This window comes from Pholis gunnellus, assembly GCF_910591455.1.
Source record: "Pholis gunnellus genome assembly, chromosome: 18".
NCBI lineage: Eukaryota > Metazoa > Chordata > Actinopteri > Perciformes > Pholidae > Pholis > Pholis gunnellus.
Window position 1 is genome coordinate 14,592,987 of NC_136545.1, and position 21,211 is coordinate 14,614,197.

The 21,211-nt window shown below is 42.3% G+C and overlaps 2 protein-coding genes across 2 annotated transcripts; one reads left to right on the forward strand and one right to left on the reverse strand.

Annotated features, from left to right (window-relative positions):
• The first annotated feature begins 4,272 nt into the window (after window positions 1–4,272).
• rad23b (RAD23 homolog B, nucleotide excision repair protein) lies at window positions 4,273–9,154 on the forward strand. The gene is made up of 10 exons (XM_079178503.1): window positions 4,273–4,457; window positions 5,033–5,114; window positions 6,383–6,462; window positions 6,639–6,802; window positions 6,914–6,969; window positions 7,260–7,387; window positions 7,767–7,899; window positions 7,990–8,117; window positions 8,254–8,442; window positions 8,653–9,154. The coding sequence occupies exons 1-10, from the start codon at window positions 4,392–4,394 to the stop codon at window positions 8,764–8,766; spliced, it is 1,140 nt and encodes a 379-aa protein (XP_079034629.1). The 5' UTR covers window positions 4,273–4,391; the 3' UTR covers window positions 8,767–9,154.
• Window positions 9,155–10,747: 1,593 nt separating this feature from the next.
• On the reverse strand, window positions 10,748–15,092 carry klf4 (Kruppel like factor 4). Its single transcript, XM_079178513.1, has 5 exons — window positions 14,804–15,092; window positions 14,556–14,667; window positions 13,032–13,905; window positions 12,308–12,478; window positions 10,748–11,846 (listed from the first exon to the last, which is right to left on the reverse strand). Exons 1-5 carry the CDS (start codon window positions 14,806–14,808, stop codon window positions 11,671–11,673), a joined length of 1,338 nt encoding a protein of 445 aa, XP_079034639.1. The 5' UTR covers window positions 14,809–15,092; the 3' UTR covers window positions 10,748–11,670.
• Between the last annotated feature and the right edge of the window lie 6,119 nt (window positions 15,093–21,211).

Consider the following 21,211-nt stretch of genomic DNA (forward strand, 5'->3'; position numbering starts at 1 on the left):
CATTTTGTTGCTCTCTTCTTTGTACAGACTCATAATATAAATGGAATCAGGGCTCTGAAGTGTGACTTTTCCTTGCTTAACAGTAGCACTCAGATGTTATGGGTTAAACAGAGAATTGTGGGAACCTGCTGCACTTTTACTTTGTAAAATAACTCTTTTACATTTTTTGCCAACTTGATTCACTTGATATCACGCATAATAACACTTCCTCGTGTATGATATATTACTTCCGCTGCCCTCTACATCAGTGAATTATGCATATCAGCGCAGATGTGATAAGCAAGCTTCCTGAATAGCAAATTGAGAATTAAGTAAGTGAAGTGCTTCACTGTCAAGGGCGAAGTGACGTTTTTATAATCAAATCATCGTTAATGCCTTTTTTTTCTGAAGAAACCAAGTTTAAATCAAACTAGTGACGTGACCTTGCAAAACATGCTTGTTGAGAACGGGCCGAATGCTTGGCCTGTTGTGTTGCTGCTTGCATACAAACAACTTCACACTCGACACTTTGAAAACGTGCAACTCAACTGTGCTGTGTACTTCTACTTCAGAGGAAAACATTGTAGTACATACATTTACCTGACAGAGAAATGTTACTGGTTACGTTGCCGATTCAGATTTTACTCACAAAATCTAACAATTAAAATGTGATGCATTATTATTCATTAAACTATGCAGCATTCGGCTAGGTTAGAATTTAAAGCGCTACCTTAAACAGTACATTTTAGTACATTCTCTTTCACTCTTTCCATGTCTTTTTTAAACCTGATGAAACCTCAATCTGGATGGACCTCCTCCCTTCTACTTCTTCCTTAAACACTGTGCTCTGTTTTATAGTATGTATAGTATGCCTTTACTGTCCTAATCCAACTTTTTTTTCTTTCAAAGTTCAGATATTATCTTTTTGATTAGAGCTTTACCTTTACCAAATAGTATGTCCACTATATGCCTCATATTCAGCTAATTCCTTACCCTTTTTATCACACATGTGCGGGTACCCAACACAATTCTACAACTATTCCCAACCTCTGAACTCTAAATTCCACCCACTGAAGACCAACAATCGCTGCCATTATCTCAGCAGTATAGACCGATAATTTATCTGTAATTCTAATCCATAAATGAACTTGAAATTGTGGGATGTAAACTCATGTTCCTAAATGATCATTTTGATCTTTTGAACCATCAATACACATTTGTAAGTAGTAAGTAAAAAGTATACACTGGTTTGCACAGTATCCTATTTCAACCAATCTCCATGATAAAAAAAACAGCTTCAGTCTAATAAAAAAGTCCCGGGTGGACAATACTAAAACGTGTTCCTGTAACATCATATTCTTCTGATTTGTCTTTAATCTTCCATCAAAAACCTATTCCCATAGATTTGCAGAGCGCTGTTTGCACAAGATCTGACACTAGGCGTCCTTGATTCTCCAGCAATACACTTGCCAAGTGTGAATGAACGGTTCACGAGATATGAACAAAGGACCCACAGAGACAAATATTAGCCGAAGATACTTCATGTCGTTACTTGGAGATTTACGTTGGATATGGATCTCGTACAGAGAAGCTATTTTTATTTCTCCATTCTATTAATACATAAACCTAGCCAAAGCAAATATCTGTCTCCAGGTGGCAGACCATAAAAGAAAAGGTTGGCATAACTGACAACAAAAAAAAAGACGATTTGAGGAATTCCAGTCATGAGCAGGTCAATGTAAAAATATATTTTCAGCCATGCGGGCTCTGGGGAGGGCACTGGGTCGGTCTACAACCCCGGTACAGACGGAAATATCTGAACAACTATTGGTTGGATTGCCATGAAGTTTGTTAGACATTCATGGTGCCCAGAGGATGAATGCTAATGACTTTGGTGATGATCTTTCCTGTAGTGCCACCATAAGGGTCACAATTGCAATTTTAAGCGAAATGTCTTAAAAACTATTGGATCATGTTCCCGTGAGGATGAATTGTAATAACTTTGGTGATCCCCTGGTTTTTAGGGCCATTGTCAGGTCAAATAGACTTTGGTGTACAACCAAATACCTGATGACGGCTTCAGCTGCACTTTGTGTTTTCAGCTAATTGGTAAATGTCAGCATGCTAACACACCTGTAAACAACATGTTAACATTGACACTGAGCATATTACCATGTTGACGTCAGCTCAAAGAATCACTCTGCTAAAGTATACAGCCTCACAGACTCTTTGTCTTGTTTGTTGTAATAATGCCTGCTTCCTCTGTCTTATGTCTCATATGTTTGTTCATATCAATCTTTTTTAATATGGTAAAGGAAAGTCGGATGGACACCAACAACACTTGAGCCTTTGTGTTGGTGATACTCAGTGAAAACACTCTGGAGGTGGAGTAATTTAAATGTGTGAGCAACTACATGATTGACCAAAGTTAAGCATATGTCAAATGTCTTGGTTATCTATTCTAGCTTTTGTGCGACATAATTCATATTTTCAGTGACGTATAGGATTTCCTCTGTAACATTTCAACAGAGCCCTTGAAACATCCAATAATACTCTCAGCAGCTCGTCCACAGGAAATAGCTTCGGGCTGAGAAGGCATCTCAGTGGCCTTCACTCTGTGTTCCACCCTTCCGTTTTTCTCTCTCTCTCTCTCTATCTTTGCTCTACTCCACACCCAGCTAGAGCTCTGCTGACCAAAACCGCACGCACTGCAAATGCCAGTTGTGTGTGTGTGTTGTGTACATGTTGTGTACGTGTTTGTGTGGCTGACACATGCATGAAATGCTGCAGCTCTCGTGCCCTAAATACCACGAGTCATTGAGATCAGCAGGCTATGCATCCGCTTTATATTTCACCGATTGGTCTTTTCATTACCTCAACATCTCCCTGTATCTCTCTAAAAAGAAAACAGCACTTGGAAGACTCTATCTGCAGTGTCTTTCTTTTGAAATTCTCAATTTCACACACGTCCTGTGAATTTCCTCTCCCGCCTGTTTTCGAAGGGACCGAGTCTTTATTTCACATGTCTAACATCATCTCTTAAAAATATCTCCAAGTCACCAGGGATTAGACTGTAATCTCTGTGGCTCAACCACTTCAGAGGGGGCCCAATGGCAGACTGACGACCCCTGGAGACAGGAGCAAGAGGCACAGCCACAGTGGGGAGAGGGGAAAGGAGGACGCTGCTGCTGCTGCTGCTGCTGCTGCTGCTGAGTGGAGCAACGTAAGGAATGCATGATGAGCGTACGCTTGAGCCAAGGCAGGCAAGGGCACAGCTCCTGTCGTAATAACTGGATGACAAGAGAGAAGGGGGGGGGGGGGGGGAGTGGAGTGATAGAAATGAAAGTCAGGATAGAAGAAGTGTACAGGGAGGGGCGGTTGAGAGGAGTGAGAGATTAACAGATTCACACAAACAGTGATAGAAAGTGAGGTGGAGTGATATGAGCATAAGGAGAAAAGTGTGCCACGGGAAGAGACACCATCGAGCTCCAGCATATTATCTGTGGCACTTAACAGTCCTCTCTGCTGTGCAGCATGTGAGGCAGAAGTCAATAAAGCCTCTGAATACTGAGTGCTGGATGGATGATATTGAAATGTCTCCATGCTTGAATGACCTGGGATTGTGATAACAGCCTGAAATACTAACTCAAGTTCAGTAAGGGAAGCATGTTTATTCCACCAATGTCAGTTCTGAGAGGAAGATGATGAAAAAGCACCCAAAACATATGTATCAAAGGGCAAAATGCAATTTTTTCATCACGCATTGATTTAAAGTTGACGTAAAATGTGAAATTTGTCAAGGATTCTTCTGACAGTTAGCCAGTTAGCAATGAATTTGCTTGAGGGATTGAGTTGTTGATTTGTCTGCTTCTTATACTACAAGTAGGGTAAAATAACAGTATATAAAGCCGTTAATCGGCTACATATTGACAAACTACCACATTTAAGTGTTGCTTGTATGTTAATAAATCACTATTTCTAATCCATTAAAAATAACATTATAATAGTAAAACGCTCTGAGAGTTGTGCATTACATAAACTACCTAAACGTTTTGCTGATAATAATTTAACATAAGTACAATGTTGAATGCAGGACATTTCCTTACCATGGAGTTGTTTTAAATTGAGGTATAGCGACTTATTTAAATAAAGGATATAATGAGATTACTACTAACTAAACTACTAATACAAAATAAAGCACACCTGTAAAAATTGATGATTTCAGCTGCAGTTTCAGAACCGTCCAGTAGGAGCGCTGTAGCTTCAATATGTTACATAGAAGAAGAAAAGCGAAAAGTCATGGCGGCTGACAGTTTGTAATGAGCCAACAAAAACAGACCAGATTCTTGCTTTGGATCTACAACGTTTAAACTATTCCCGGGGATAATAAAACGACAAACCCCGACGACAAAATGCAGATAACTTTGAAAACCTTACAACAGCAGACGTTCAAAATCGACATCGACGAAGAGGAGACGGTGAGAGTTGAAACCATGCATTTGTGAAGAGGGGGTGGAGTGGGAGTTGGGTATGTCCTGGAACGGAGGACTTTTGTTTTCGACCATTTCAAATCGATCGATAGATGGGTCAGCGTTAACACAACTGGTACATTTTAGAAGAAGTGTTCCGGTGAATATGTCTTGTGTTTGACACTGAGAGTAGCGTTATTTATTAACTAACGTTACTGGTCAGGAAAAGTAGTTTGTATTGTCAGCATTTAGCCGTAGCCCACTTATGGACAGATTAAGGTAGGGGGTCGGGGGGTGCACCGTAATTAACCTTAGTTTTCTAGTTTCGTTCACTTGGTTTTTTGAAACAAAACATTATGCTTTCAGTCTGTAATATGAATTATGTGTTTAACATGGTAGAAGTGGTTTCTCTGGTAGTTCACCAGCAGTATGTCTGTTCAACTCGTTTTATGAAGCACCCTTTGAACTTTATTTTCTAACTCGTGCTATAGTTTGGGCTGAGCGAAAATGGTGGCGTTGAAACCTGACTAATTGTATATTGAAGTATTACACATGGATCAGAAATGTGTCATTTTGTTCCACAGGTGAAGACATTAAAGGAGAAGATTGAACAGGAGAAAGGAAAGGACAATTTTTCAGTTGCTGGACTGAAACTGATATATGCTGGTATGTTGCTGTTTTTAAATCCTCACATTTCTTGATATTGTGTTTATTTATTTGTGTGCTGCAAGTCCTCACACTGTTCAGCAATTAATTAGTGAAGCTCACAGTGATGGGAAGGTCTCCTGGCAAAGCACACAAGACCTATTCAGATCAGGAAGCACCTGGTTTATCCAACGTTTTCACTGTTGGTGTCAGTGGAAGCCTAAACTTATCATGAAAGCAAGTAGCTTTAATTCAAAGTGTTCTTGAAGCTAGTGGGCCTACATTGAGTTTTCCCTAAAATAGTTTACTCTAACATACGATATAAAAATGTGTATACTATACATGGAGATGGGAGAGTGACTCTTAAACCATATTTGAAAGATTCTCTTCATAATCCAGCATGAAAAGTCCAAACGCTGTTTGTTCTGCATGTTCTACGAAATGTAAACATTTGTATTTGTTTACAAGGATTTAGCCTTTCAATAGCAGACGTTGCCCAACTTTTTTGCTTCCATCTCAACCATATTATGTCAAGTTTTGAGAACTTATGTAATTACAAGTACGCATCCGTTTGTATCATCGCTGCTGTATTGTTATGCACGTGTACATTTAATTGTTCTACTTTTGCATTGAGAGGTCTAAATTGATTGTGTCCATGTTATTTTAGGCCCTCAGTAATATTGTACAGCTACTGCAGAGCTGGTTAATAGTTGCTGGAGGTCTGCAGTGTTTCTGTTTAGCACGTTAAGCTAAAGCGCAAAACCTACGGAAAGAAAACTGCCAAAGAACACGTCAGACAAATGAAACCGTTATCCAGATAACTACAAAGGATGCAGCTTGGTTTCAGTGTTTCATGACATGCTTACTTTCATTGCAGTTGTCTGACTTTGAAAACAAGAGGAGGTAAATCTTGGGGGAAACCGGGTACTAATTAGGATTTTTGTCAGACTAAATTATGCCGCTGTCCTTTGTGTCGTAAAGCACTCAAACATGACAAATGCCAAGGGACGCTTGTTGCAAGTTGCAGGTTCTGTGTATGCATTAGCATATTGTAGCATTTTATACAGTGGGGCTGTGTGTGTGATCTACTTAAAGTGGCATCTCGCACATACCGCACTCAAAAAACAACAATATAACAAAGAGACCCAGACGTGGTGATAAAAGCGGCCGATAAACCGCTCAACAACCTTCTATTCAGCGATGAAATGTGATATCATCTATTGTGTCCGTCCCTGCGTGTTGTTTTCAAGAGTTCACGCCAGGTGACTCATTTTTCTGTTTCGTCACAGGTAAAGTCCTCAGCGATGACACGGCTCTCAAAGAATACAAAATCAATGAGAAGAACTTTGTGGTGGTCATGGTGACAAAGGTTTGTGAATTAGAAATTGTTTCGATAAATGTAGTACAGCATGCCCATGAATGTTATAAATAGGAGTCGGTTTTGTAACCTTTTCTTTCCACCGCCAACCGCTCATGTCCACTGTTGCTATCAAGTGAAATCGGAGAAGTAACACGTTTTTAATGTTTTTATAAATTCCCTCGCAGGCTAAAGCAGCCTCGGCCGCCCCGCAGCCTTCACCTGCCACTTCAGCTCCCAGCACTGCGGCCTCATCGTCCAGCTCTGACAACACATCTGAGCGAGCCTCCACAGACGACAAACCGGAGGAGACGCAGTCTTCCACTGCTGAGCCAGCTTCCACCCCTGTCGGGTAAAGATGGGTAGATGTTTGTCTTTTAACTATCTGTCTGGTTTCACCGAGTCTTCTGTTGAGAAGCGACGTGCAGATCACGCCTCACCCGAGGTCTGTTTTCTCTTGCAGAAGCTCTGAGGCTTCAACGAACACGAACCTGATTGATGAGGCGGTTTCAAATCTAGGTAAGGCTGCCTTCGTGAATCTGTAGATCCGACAGAAATGTAATTCTGAATCTGATACAGGAACTTTCGTCCAACTTACTTCTAGTGGATATCCACAAGATGCTGTTGAACGACTGTGAAGCTCTTTAGTCCCACTACTGATCTGTGTGTGTGTGTGTGTGTGTGTGTGTGTGTGTGTGTGTGTGTGTGTGTGTGTGTGTGTGTGTGTGTGTGTGTGTGTGTGTGTGTGTGTGTGTGTGTGTGTGTGTGTGTGTGTGTGTGTGTGTGTGTGTGTGTGTGTGTTCCTGCAGTGACGGGCCCATCATACGACGCCATGGTGAACGAGATGATGCTCATGGGCTACGAGAGGGAGCAGGTGGTAGCAGCTCTGAGAGCGAGCTTCAACAACCCCGACAGAGCCGTGGAGTACCTGCTCACGGTAAGAAAGTCTTAAGTCTGAGGCCAAATGTGTTGTCGAGCAAATTGCTGGATTGGAGCGTAATAGACTTGACCTCTGTGTGGTTCTGGGGTATTCATAGAGCTTAGTGTCCCTGCTCAGGTCAGGATCTTGTAAATTGACATTGCCTTTGGAATGTGTTATGTTGGTTTTAGTTTACTCGCCAGTGACATGCATGACATGGTTATACAAATCTTCCACCCATAACCACTTCTCAAAAACGTCTGAGTTGCCTAATCCTAAAATGTGTACATGACCTGATGTAACCCACAAACTGAAGTGAACTACAAGTAATCCTGAGTCTCAATCAAATTGTGGCACCCATACACCATGTTTATTATATCTGGTACTTTTCTTTCAGGGTATTCCAGGCAGAGATCCGGGCCGTGCGACGGGCCCAGAGGCGGTGGTGCCTCCAGTGAGTGTTCAAGCTGCACCCATAGGTGGCATCAGCCTTCCCGCCAACACTGGCTCTTCCACGAGTGCTGCGGGAGGTAAGCGACCCGTAGAAGTCGGCCCATTTCAGCAGCCTCAATGAGCAAACGTTTGATACCGGTATCATCCGGTCGTTTTGTCCTTTTCAGGCAACCCCCTCAGTTTCCTAAGAAATCAGCCGCAGTTCCACGTGATGCGACAGCTGATCCAGCAGAATGCCGCCCTGCTTCCTGCCCTGCTGCAGGAGATCGGCAGGGAGAACCCGGAGCTGCTGCAGGTGGGGGGCGCCCTCGACACAGTTCACGTTTTAGGCATTGGAGTGTCAGGTCGCTTAAAGGGGTACTCCACCAGTTGTACGTAGGTTTGAAAAAATATTATCTCAGTTTGACTAAAATGTTCATTTACCACTGTAGGAGATTAGCAGCCACCAGGAGCAGTTCATCCAGATGCTGAATGAACCTAATCCAGAGGCAGTGCCGGCAGGCGGAGGAAGTGGAGGTGGAGGAGCAGGGGGAGCCGGAGGGATAGCGGGGGACGCACCCGGCGGGAGTCACATGAGCTACATCCAGGTCACGCCACAGGAGAAAGAGGCCATTGAGAGGGTGAGGGGAGCACCACACTGTCACCAACCGCTTTCCTCTCAGCGGGAAGTTCAGTACTGCTTTACCAGATGTGCTGGAATATGATACACAACTCTGACGATTTTTTAATCTTTCACGGTGTCGGGACTGTTGAACATGAAGCAGAAAATATGATTTGCTTATTACAAGTATTGTTTGGCTAATTTGCAACTGTTTTCTCTCTAATTGCAGCTAAAAGCTTTAGGATTTCCGGAGGGACTCGTTATACAAGCCTACTTCGCATGTGAGAAGAACGAGAACTTGGCCGCCAACTTCCTTTTACAACAGAACTTTGACGATGATTAAATTTTCATTTTGACTTTTTTTTTTTCTTCCTCTACTTTTTGATTGCTAAATATGTGTTCCAACAAGCCTTTTACATTTCCAAAAAAACAAAAGATTTATTCACCACTTCCACATTTACCTTTCTTAATAACACTGGATCATTATCATCAGTTTGTGATCTGTTCGAAATGGAGGAACAATTAAAGCACTAGAACTTTGCATCAGAAATCACCTGTGTGCTATTGATTTACTTGAATACTTTAGTTCATCAGTATGGTTTGCAGTATGTCACATTATAAGTGAGGTTTGTTCAGGATACATCCGACAGTATTCATACACTCTCGTCCTGTTTTTTTTTTAAGTTGACAAATAATGGAGATTTGAAAGAAATAAAGTTGTGTACAACGTGTATGGCACTGGTTCTTTCTCTATCAACATCCCTCATCTGCATGGTGCTGGGTAAAGAAGTCTCAACTGCAAGGCATAATATTTGAAGGCATTTTAACACATGGTAAGGTTTAGTTGCAATTACTTGACATTTTTACATAAAAAAATAAAGTTTTCAAAAATAAATAAACTGCCTATTCTGCCATGTTTACATGGAGTGTGACTTTAAAGGTTACAAATAACTTTTTGGGGGTAATTATGTGTACAGGTATTTTATTACATTATGATTTGATCCTGGTTCTAATTTATTGGCCTTGCATGTAGTCTAATACACACACATGTAATTTACTTTACAAAAGTGTCAGGTTACTACTAAAGACTGTACAGAGAATTATTAATTTTCATGTGAACTTTATCCGCGTCATCGTACCTCCGGCTTGTTACTGAATTACTTTTAAAAGCTCCAAAGAGGGGCCCCATAACGCTCTGTCTAGGAGTAGAAGCTGAAAGACAAGAGCCCCGAGTGTGCTTAAAATGGAATTGACCTATAGGGGGCAACATAGACAACAACATATTTACAAAAGTGAAACAGTCTACACTGAGCTCTATTTGCCAGCCTGACGATGTGTGTGACCCGTCTACCACAAAATAAGTGAATATCAGAGACATGCCGTTTACTGGGTAGGATGTAAACGTAGCAACATATAAACTTTGTTTATATTGACACAGTTCAAGTAATGCAATAGTTGCACCTCTTTCACAAGGTAACTTTTGAAGTAACAGTTGAAATACATATTTTGCTTTAGTCGCTTGTTTGTACTATTTATGAATTTAAAGGCATGTTTTGTGGAGTGTTGTCATACTGTACAGTAGAAATATATGGACATATAAATGTGTTTTTTTAAATGAATAAATTACTTTTTTAGATCAAGCACTGACATTACTTATCAATTATAAGTGCCATCCTTATAAGTGTATAATATATAAACAGCAAACATGTTCTTTCAACATTAAAACAGTCGCAATTATTACAGCGCTAACATCACCTTTATACGGGGTTCCTTTCAATGTTGTGTAAGTCACTCACAATTTCAGTTTGTAATTTCATAATATTCTCATATAACTTTTTTTTTTTGTGACTAAATGCATGTAGCTGGATACATGTAGCAGAGACATATGACGACACTATCTCACTGTAGCATCTTTATCGTTTTTATTCACATCGTGCACCCGAGAGCTTCAGCTTCTGCACAGAGTGGCAGTCAGATTTGGTGTCATCTTTGAACGTCAGCCAGTAACTCAGTTGTCCTCGCCATTCTTCCCACTGACAGGTTGAAAGAGAACCCCATGGAAACAGGACATTGTAGGAGTGTTTTTTTAAATAAAATAAAAAAATGTTAACGGCAACATTGTGTTAGTTTGCCTGCGGCGATATGGCTATTATCAGGGGGGGGGGGGGGGGGGGGGGGGGGGGGGGGGGGGTGCTGTGTGTGAGCAGACTGTGAGCTATTGCTGCCATTAAAATGTGCTTCTCCATTACATAGCGGGGAAATCTGTGATGTTTTCAATGAGATAATGTCGATACGGCAGAGTATAAAGGCCATTATAGTTGTCTTATTTCAAATACATTTTATTATAGTGTAAAATACAAAACAATAGCAAAGCATTTTTATTTACAAATGTACAAAATTCAAGATTATATTACATATTTTGGCTATAAACAAAAAAATCTTTGTTCAGAGTTACTCATTCCATACAAAAATATGAATGTCTCGTATAAATTATTGCACTTTGCGACTGCAGTGCATTGAAGATTGCCATCACCGTGTATAAAGTGAAGTGTTCACCTGATTTAAGTCAGATTGTGGAAGAGGGGTTTCCAAGAAACGCACAAACAACCATATGGCACTTTTTCATAGTCTTCACCCTTTTGTGTATTGTCCTTAATCTTTGGTACCTTTTCTTTGATAAAAAAACCTTCTTCAGAGTCACTGAGCACCGTTCTGTATAAATTAACATTTGTACCTGAAATTAATGGCATTGCAGGTGAAATGTGTATATAAATATAGATGTATTTATTAATACAGTATTTTAAACAGTGTGTAGTTGATAACAGAGCCTATATTGGCATGTTGCTGGTCTAAGGCCTCTGGAGATGTTTGTCTGTTGCTCCTGGTTTCCCTGACAGAAACACATTTCCAGTTAAAAGTTGTTGGCACCTGGTCCTCCAAGTTTTGTCAGTTAAATAAGACAAATTCCAGTTTGGTCCCTTTCATAAACAGTTTACCACCCCTGACTGAGAGGTCTTTTTCAAGTCGCCTGCTCAATGTGCGAAGACGGGATCAGTCTTGAGAGAAGTTCAAGGCTCTTGAGGGAGTAACGCTGTTTTTTGCCGTGAACACCACAGCTTGTCTTGTTGCTTGAGAACGGCTTGAAGGCAAATTATGGTTTTAAAAAGTTTAGGTCACAAGTTTGTTCCGGGTTCTTGCTAACATATGGGTTTCTTTTCTTTCTGGAGCCATCATCCATCACAAAGTCTCATAAGTGTCTCTTCATGTGGAGGGCAAGGTGGTCTGACCTTGAGAAGGCCCGGTCACATTTCAGACACTGAAATGGCCGATGGCCTGTGTGCTTCCTGTAGTGGCGTGTGAGCTCGTCCGAGCGGGCAAACTTCCAACCGCAGCCCTCCCAGTCGCAGTGGTAAGGCTTCTCCCCTTTGATGGAAACACAATACACACATGGAGCAGTTAGCGCCGGCCCCGAGGTTAAACTGGCCCAACCTTCCCCACCTTGCAGGGAAAAGAGGTCCGTCCTGTCCAACAGCTAGTGCATGAACACCAAGCTAATCTGCCTGGGGTTTGTATTTGAACAGGGATCAGTATAAACCTGTGTCACCGCACCTGTCTAGCAAGTCCCCTTCACCCTCCCCCACCGATCTAACCCCCATCAGGACTCGCTAATAATTCACTGTGGCTTGCTTGTTTTGGATAGGACCTGTAATTAGCTCTTAACAATAAAAACAGTATTAAAAAAAAAAAAGTGCTAAACTGTTAAACATTAAATAAAAACACAAAATATGCTTCTTTATGGGAGTATCGAAAGATACCCGCACGTGCCACCATATAAATGGCTGACCAAAACACTGTAAAGAACATCTGAAAACGCAGCAACATACCTGTGTGCGTGCGGTGATGTGCTTTGAGGTGGGAGCTCTTTGTGTACGTTTTCCCACAGCCAACATAGTCACATGTGTGCGAGGCGACTCTCTTCCTCGGCCAGGAGCGCCGACCACGTTTAGGCTTTGGTTCCTCCGGCAAGCAGTCCCCACTCGAGATCATGTGGGGATCTGTGGATGGGTCAAAGGATTATGGTCATCTTCATGTTGCCACATGCAGGGAGAACATTTTCAGTGTATACAATGTATCAGACATAACACAGTGCATTAAGGTTACATGTCCCATAACTTGGTTTGCATGTAAAGAGAGCACTTAGTCCGATGCATCGACACACAGCAGGAGTTGCAGAACGATAAGTATTATAGTGTAAAAAGTTAACGCAAAAGGTGCATAACAATGGATAATGACTACTAATGGATAAAAACAACTAAATAACTTTAGTTAAACATCTGGTAATGTCTTCTTTCGGTTGGTTTAAAGAACTTTAAAGAAAGAAGGTTTTTTGCCCAAGGCCATTGGATGTAGGTTTCACTCCTTTTGATCGGCTGGTTTTGGGGTATAATTAAATCCCTTAAGGTCGTATGAGATGCATTTAAATACACTCTACAGACTTGATATTCCGGTTGTCTCCTCCGTTCCACGTTAAGCCTTTTTTTCACATTTAACTTCAAGAAATAATATAAAGTAGGGGCTGAATTGTGAGAAAAAGAGATGTGCTCTAACCTTGGTACTGCAGGGAGGATGGCTGAGGGTAGGAGCTGTAGCCCTGTGGGGAGCCATGGTGGTAACCCTGGGGAGGTAGAGAGATCTGAGAGTGGGGGTGTCCCAGAACCTGGTGCTCCCGGCTCAGAGGATGGTCTGGGGAGAGGGAGGAGGATGAGGATAATCGGCCGCCTGTCAAGGATCTCCCTCCGCCAGGGAAGCCATGTAGCTCTAGCTGGCACGGGCGCTGCTGCTGGCTCCCTCTGCCCTGGGAGTTCACCCCAGCCAGGTGTAGGTCCATGGGCTGCGAGATGGTGCAGGTACCGAGGTTCTCCTGCTTTATCCTGGGGCATGTAAAGGCCGGCGAGGAACGTGACGGAGTCGTCTCCGACACGGCAGTAACGCAGATCTTGCTTACGTTCACGCCTTGGCTGTACTCGCCCATGTCCATCGTTGTCTTTACCACAAACTTGCCGTGGAGGCTGGTGGGGTGGAGGTATGCCGGGTCCAACTCCGGTCTCATGAGCTCTGCCACAAAGCCTCCAGAGGGCGAGACGTCACTGATATCTGGAATGGTATAGAGGAGCTCACTGGCAGTTCCCTGAGGGGAGGGGAGAGGGAAAGATGAGGAGAAGGAGCTGGGGGAAGGAGACAAGGTCTGGGCAGAGCTGCACGCCATGGCCTCCTCCTCCTGTTGCTGCTGCTGTTGCTGCTGCTGCTGCAGAATTGAGTTAGAAAGAATGAAGTCGTAGTCCAAGTCCAGGTCCGGCTCTGTCTCTTTCTTGGACATGCTGGGGCTTGTTGTGCTGGTGGCAGAGGGCTGGTCTGGGTCAGAGCCCCTACTTCCGATTGGCACACTGGATTTCTTAAGAAGGGACAACTCCTCCTTCCATCTCTAAAGGAAAGTTACAGAGGCATTAATGACTGTCCTCATTTAGGCTGCTTGTCTGTGTCACGTTACTGTTTAGAAAAAAAAAAATCACACTTGTCACACTGTCCTTAAACTAAACATGAGTGCTTGCTTTGAATACACAATGACATCGGATACAAATGTAAGTCAATGCTTCAAGGAGGAAAGAAGTTGCCTCTGTAATGGAGAGCGACTATTTTGACAGCTCCGCCACAGAGCTCAGTCTGGTGCGGCAAGTGTCCTTGACACAGAGCACTTCCTAGAATACAGATTATTCTCACTCGCAAAGAAATTGCACTGGAAACCACTAGTGGTGGGATGGGTGAGAAACACTTTTGAACAACCCCTTGTGAATACAAATACGAATAATCATAGTGGGCTTCGGGGTGTTTTCGGAGGAGGGGTGTCCCATGTGCGCTTTCGCTCTCTCCATTCTCGCTGAAAACCCGGCTGGAGTAGCCAATGTAATCTGGTGCACGCCCCAGCAGAGCACAGTGTCAAGCCCCGACTCTGCCCATAATAACACAAAACAACTACACCGTAAATAAACCGCACAAGTTACATATGTTCTGATGCCCATATGGCTATTTGGCATTATGCAAAAAAAGATGAATAAGAGACCACGGGCTACTCACTAAATTGGCATTTCCAATGGATTTACTCTTGACAGAGGGGCCGCTGGCGAACGTGGATATGGACGGCAGAAGCGTGCCACCTAAAGCCATCTCGACGTCATTTGGTGGTTGCCTGAAATTAAAAAACAGAAAAAAAGGTGGTAAATCCCTGTGTGTGGTGATCCCGGAGTCTGTTGTAGTCCACAGAGCAGATGTGTGCACCAGTCAAAATGTTGTTGTGGGGAAAGTTCGTCAAAAAAGGTCCACACCTCATCAATGAGAATCTGGATGTGGAGTTCCTTTCGGCCGCTCTTCGGGTGCGTTACTGCGCTGGGTTCAATGTCCCCGGGTTTGAAAGTTTCTGCTCCGCGTCGCGCGTTATACTACATCCCGGTACATGCTGCCGCTTGTTGGGCGCGCCGGGTGGAAGCAGCCAGAAGGTTTGAATTTTTCTTTTTTTTTTTTTGAATTTTATTTCGGCAAGACAGAGCGGCGACGTACGGGGGAACCCCTCTCGCCTGTTGCCATGCGAGTACCGGCAGCCTGAACTGAGAAAACCGCGAGAGGTATCCTTAAGGCACTCGGAACTGCTGGACACGCCTTCGTTGCGCAGCAACAAGCTCGGAAAAACATTTTGTGCGAGGGAGGGAGCACGTGGGGGGAGGCTGGTGCGAGTGGGGAAGCGAAAGAGAGACAGAGAGAGAGAGAGAGAGAGAGAGAGAGAGAGAGAGAGAGAGAGAGAGAGAGAGAGAGAGAGAGAGAGAGAGAAAGAGAGAGGGAGGGAGAGAGAGGTTTGTTTGTATTCATAGCAACGGTACCTAGCATTGCTGCTGTTATCCCTGAGAAACGTGGGTGAGAAGCGCATCTTTGAGACGCTACAGAGGGTCACCTCACCTGCAGGCGTGGCCATCACCTGGATGAAAAGCACCTGGCTAGTGAGCTCCTTAAAACATTTTTTAAATAAATTTAAAAAAACTAACAATAACACTTTGCTGGTCATTTCTTTGCGCTGAGTGTTTGTCTGCAGGTGATAATAGGTGAGTGCAATTATTTCCCCACAGTTTAGAGGCAATTATGCAAAGTGTTGTATTTACATTACAGCACTGGATTGCAGTAGAAGTCAACCCACACCCAAGGCATGCACGCACTTGTAAAGCATGATAATATTCTTTTAATACATTTCTATAATTATATTCTTACAATATTTTTTTACTTTTACAATTTAGGGATAAGCTGAATTTAGCAGGCAGCACAAGAGGCCTATATTTCTACATTATACATGTAGATGGAGACAAACTGTGGGTCTAATCTGCATAATAATCCATACCTTGGCTGCTGTGCGTTTATATCTTTGTTTTGTTTCTTGACACAGGTGTTTGAGGCAAACATGTTATAGAAAGCAAAACCTAATCAAGCCCTTAGGAAACAATATTTATTGGCTACCCTCGCAGCTCTTGCCCAATAACAAAAAAAAATTCCTATGAGAAAGACTTCATTCAACACTACAGTATAGCTAGGTAAATTACGTAGAAGAGAAACTTACCTGACCTCGGGAAATGATAAATGCTGAGAAGTGTTCAGTGTTGAGTTTCAATTGGGTTCAGGCAGTGTTTGCTCAGAGCTAGCGAGCTAACACAAATCTCTCTCCAACATAATTAGACACATTGACTCAAGAGTTCAGTGCAAGAGCAAACAAAGCGCTTGCCACTGATCCTGCTGCATCAGGATCTTGTCCGTTAGGCATGTCAACAAACTTCATTTCGACATTTTAACAGGACCCAATTACCTCAGTGTTGGTTGGTCTCTTCATTCACTGTTTAAATTGCTTGAATGCACGTTTCTTTGGTTGGCAAACAAAAACTGGTGGGAAAGAATAAAGACAACAATGGAACTTTGTAAATAGAAAGCGTATCCTGTTGGGCAACTCATTATGAATTGTTTGGTTAGATTAAGTGTCTATACTTAATATATCAAACAGTAATACGTGTGTTGTCCTCAACTTGCCTCTTCAATTGTGTGCCTTTAACCCTACGATGTTTGAACTACATGTCTCGTTCTTGGAGGCCTGCTTCCTACAGCAGGCAGGAGCATAATGGCAGCGATGTCATTATAGCCATATTCTTTATGGTGGGAGATAATGGCTTTTGAAAATGATCCTGAAAACAAAAGCTTGACTTTGACAACTGAGGTGCTTCGCATCGCAATAATGTCAGAGAGATGAGGAATAGAGGATAAAAAAAAATAAAAGGAAGAGAAGATGACACCATTGTGTGTGTTTTTTCTGACACAATGAAGTCATGGTAATTTGGTAACTCAACCCAAACCCTTGTGTGGGATATGTTAATGCTACATTTACAGTATTGACTGAAAGCAGTGCTGAGAATATGGAAGCTGCAATACCCAGCCCACAGTGAATCATTTCAAGTGATACACAGTTCCAGATATTGACATTATGTCAACGCCATTGACGGCATAACCGCAAGAATCGGATGTGGAGCGATTGAGGTAATGCAGTTGTTTAAACAAGCTCAACTTTTATAGCTCGATACTTCAAAGTGTCCCGATAATGTTTGTCTGCTTATCAGCGAGGATCACATGTGGATGTCATGACACCTACTCAAAGAAGCACCTTCAGAATAATTCACTTTTTCTTTTTTTTTTTAAAGTGAGCGCATGTGTCGTTCTTGGGGGTAGTGGGAGTTTGGACTACTGAGACGTTAAATGTTTTCTAAACCGTAGTTGTGCAGCTGACAATCTGTGGTTAGGCTAATATTCAAAATCGAGGTCATAGTTGATGATCCAGTCACACAGGTGTGAATATTGATGTTATGTAAAGTAGTAAGCAACTGCACAGCTCTGGAGTATTTCGGCTTTTTTCCCCCCACTCTCTTTTGTTGTGTATGTGACTGACATAGTTTCCACTGGTGTCCCTCAGTGAAGTTCCCCCTCCTGGAAAGCACCCAATTGAACATGAGTACCAGCGGATCATAACTCCAGATATTGAGGTTTTTCAGTGCTCTCTTCCAGATGCTGTTCGGTAATTAAAAAATAGCTTTCATTCTTTTCTTAATTCTTGAAAGCTGAGTCAAGCTTTTTTTTTTTTGATTCTCTGTGCTGCAGTTCCCTCCACTCCACCTCACAATAACTGTAATGCAAATTGTATATGTAGGAACTTTGTGTCAGTGTAAAGCCAAAGAGCAGCGCAGCAACAAGGCACCGACGACAGGCCTAATTGTGATAGGATTTCCCTCTGTTTTAGTTCATACATATTTCCTCCTCTGAGAATTAGTTTGAAGACTTCACTACTATTATTATTTTCAATAAAACTTGTAATTTTCACCTAATTTATATTTGACACCTACATTTGTACAAAGCTCATACACCAATATTCAGGCATTCCAAATTCATAATGAACACCATGCTGTTGATCAGATATTCCTTAAATTCTGATACAAATTTCCACTGAAATATTATTTTTGAAAGATTTATAGTTTAGGCTACAGAAAATATTGCATAAATGTTTCTCAAGATTCCTCAAAGCCCATAGTGACAGGCATCTTCAAAGTGCTTGTTTTGTCTGACAAACAACCCAAAACCAAAAAGATAAGCAATTAAAACTGAGATGGCAAACAGCTAAATCAATAAACTGTCACATTTAAAAACTGAAAGCAGTAAATACTAGAAAGAATTATCAAACTAGTTCATTTTCTGTCTATTGACTGAGTCATAGTTTCAGCTCTACAAATTACTACATGTTAAGATTCCTGATTTGTTTTATTTCATAATGTCTGCATCTTCAAGCGTACATTTGTAATATTTTCATTCATAATAATCCATAAGTGATCTAAAAACACCTGATGGATTCAGGCCCGGTGTTCAGTTTTACACAGTTTTTAGGCCTCAAGAGTTCACCACACCTGTTACTGCGGTCCAGACACCCACCAGCAAACGGAGCTTTGTATATAAATCATCACAGTGAAAAGAAATTTGCTTATGACAAAACTGTTTTGTTTTCTAAAGGGCTCCATATGCTGACAGGCGGGGCCGGTTGACAGTTCTGCTGTGTGATGGTATGCATATGGATGAGGTCTGAGTCAGTGGGGGCTGTTTGTTTGGACAATCCCAGCCAAGCCTCTATAGCTGGACAGAGCTGCGGTCAGGCTGGGATGCAACAGACCAACACTGAGCTTTCATCACATCATAGAATTCAGTGGTGGGTTTTCACAGGCGTTGGAAAATGTGGTTGAGGTATGGGACGGTGGTCATGGTCATGTTGCAGGGCTTAATGTGGGACTAAGAAGAGGAAGCGGAGAGAGGGAGCAACCGACTGAGAGGGAAGTGAGAGCTCCTGCCGGGCGGCAGGCTGTCCAGCCTTTGCCTGCCCTGGGATTCCTCCGCAGCCTTAAATATGCCAGTTATTTTTAACCAGCGACGTAACAGAGCCCAGCGCCGCCCCCCTCTGTTACAATATTTCCTTTCTGTCAGAAGGGGAAACGGAGGGGAGCCACACTTCCTGGTCACATGCTGCAGCTCCCAGAGACAGGGGAAGTGGGGAAGAGCGAACGAGGGGAGTGGAGGGCGCTTGGTTGGCTGCCTCATACCCACACCGGCCCACATGTTCACTTAGCACCGCCTTTCTATAAAGCCTGTCCCCCTCAGCTGGCCAGATGAGGCAGTCTGTTCTGATCTGATGCTCAGACGTCAGAAGCCAAGAGGACCAGAGCAGAGATTTGGCGTTCGTGAGCTCAGGAGGAAATGAGTGTGTGGGTACGGCAACATCGGCAGACAAGAGGGGTGGGAGGAGGGCCCTGTGACGTCAGAACAGGGACCCGCCTGGATTAGAAGCCTCTAAAAAGAAAAAGGCCTGTGACTGAGCTGCCAGAGCTGGAGAAAATGTGTTTCTCTCTCTGTCTGACATGGGAGAATCAGGGACTTCCCATGAGCTCACCTTGTTGACATACGGAGAACTTCACGTCTCATTCTGCACCAACCTCACTACCAGCTAAATCAGTACCAGCCTCACGTCACAGACCGTAATGTTTGACTGATTGCTTCACGTCTACAGTGGACACGTTAAATACACACAAGACCATTGGACGTTTGTCTAACTCACATACAATCACTTAAGTTTCATTAAAACTTCAATGTCACTATTTGTTACCGATTGTTTTTTTACAACTCAGAATACATTTGCGGCAGTTGTACGGGGAAATCTGTGATTTAAAAAATAAGACTGGTTTTGTACCCGTGGGTGGGTACTGGGTTACGTTAACTATATTACCATTTAACCATATTAACCCATCTGTGCTACATTGGCCAAAACAGGAAGAATTTGGATGTTTGTGTGCAGTATTTTGGATGTTGAAACCCTCAAACGATGGTGCATTGCTGGGATCCTCACAAAGTAAAAGTTCAGGTAAACTATGATTGAGACAGAAGGATTCACATTCAGGGATGCTTCAGATCTTTGAGCCTTATGATGAAATATGGTGCAAATCAAGGCAAATTCCCAAAGGAAATGTCTGAATCCGTGGGATGTCAAACTAGAAGATAATGCTTTTGTAAAACTCTTGCTAATAACAAATAGATTTTGACAACTTTAACCTGGTTGGAAATTCTGGTAATCTTGTATTTATTTCGATGCATAAGCTAATCATTAAATTACTAAACCCTTCAATCAGATTTTTTGTGCTTTATACTTTTTTTTGAAGTGACTTGATGAGTCTGTATAAACAAGGTAGTGTCCTTAATGAAAGAGATACTGTGTGTACTATCTATCCACAGGGTACTAGACAACATAATGTAAACATAGAAAAGAACTTAAATCCTGCGGTACTTTAATCACATTTACAGATGCTGCTTCAAAAGTGGTTCATCTAAGGTTCAATATCAGTCGGCAGCATCTGTCGGCTATAAATGAGATCCGGCAATCAGCTCTTTAATACGAGTTTTCAGAGTTTCGACGCAACAGGAGACAATTGACTGTGCTCCAAGGACCTGTGGCTAAAAGTGCAGGTGCAAAAAATAAATCTCAGAAATCACGATAACATGTGGTAAACACAGACGAACTACAACAGAAAACAAGCGTCGCATTCACAAGATGAAGCTGAAAAGATGAAGCTGAAACTGTATGTTTTTGACTTTTGTAGTACTTTTCCATACAGTTCAGCTAATCAGCGACTTAATATGATTTACATCTTTAGCCATGTTAGCAATAAAGTGATTTATCTTAAAATGTTTCCAGTACTTTGTCCCCACCCCTGTGTATCTATGGCTTATAAAGTCTATTCCAAAAGGAACATGAGCTACAGAACAATCTAATTTAACAAACCGTTTCAGTCATGCTTGTACCGTAAAAGCTGAGTGTACAGGCTGTCAGTAACCCAAGACCACATCTTTACAATGTTAGAGAGGTTCCTATAGAAACATACGAGTATGAACGTTTTTTTTCTTGATTTCTCTGCATGAGTATCAGACCCCTGCTGCACAGCAATTAATGCAATCACCAGCATTCTTCAACCTTCAAGAGCGCTCTGGCATCGATTCAGAAGCAGCTAGAGGGTCGTCTATGCTCTCAATGCGCTGCCGTTAAACCTTGGCTGTCACATTTTCACAACACTTGATTTAATCTTATGTTCGTGAGACACATTGGAATTCGAGATGTATTGTTGATAGAG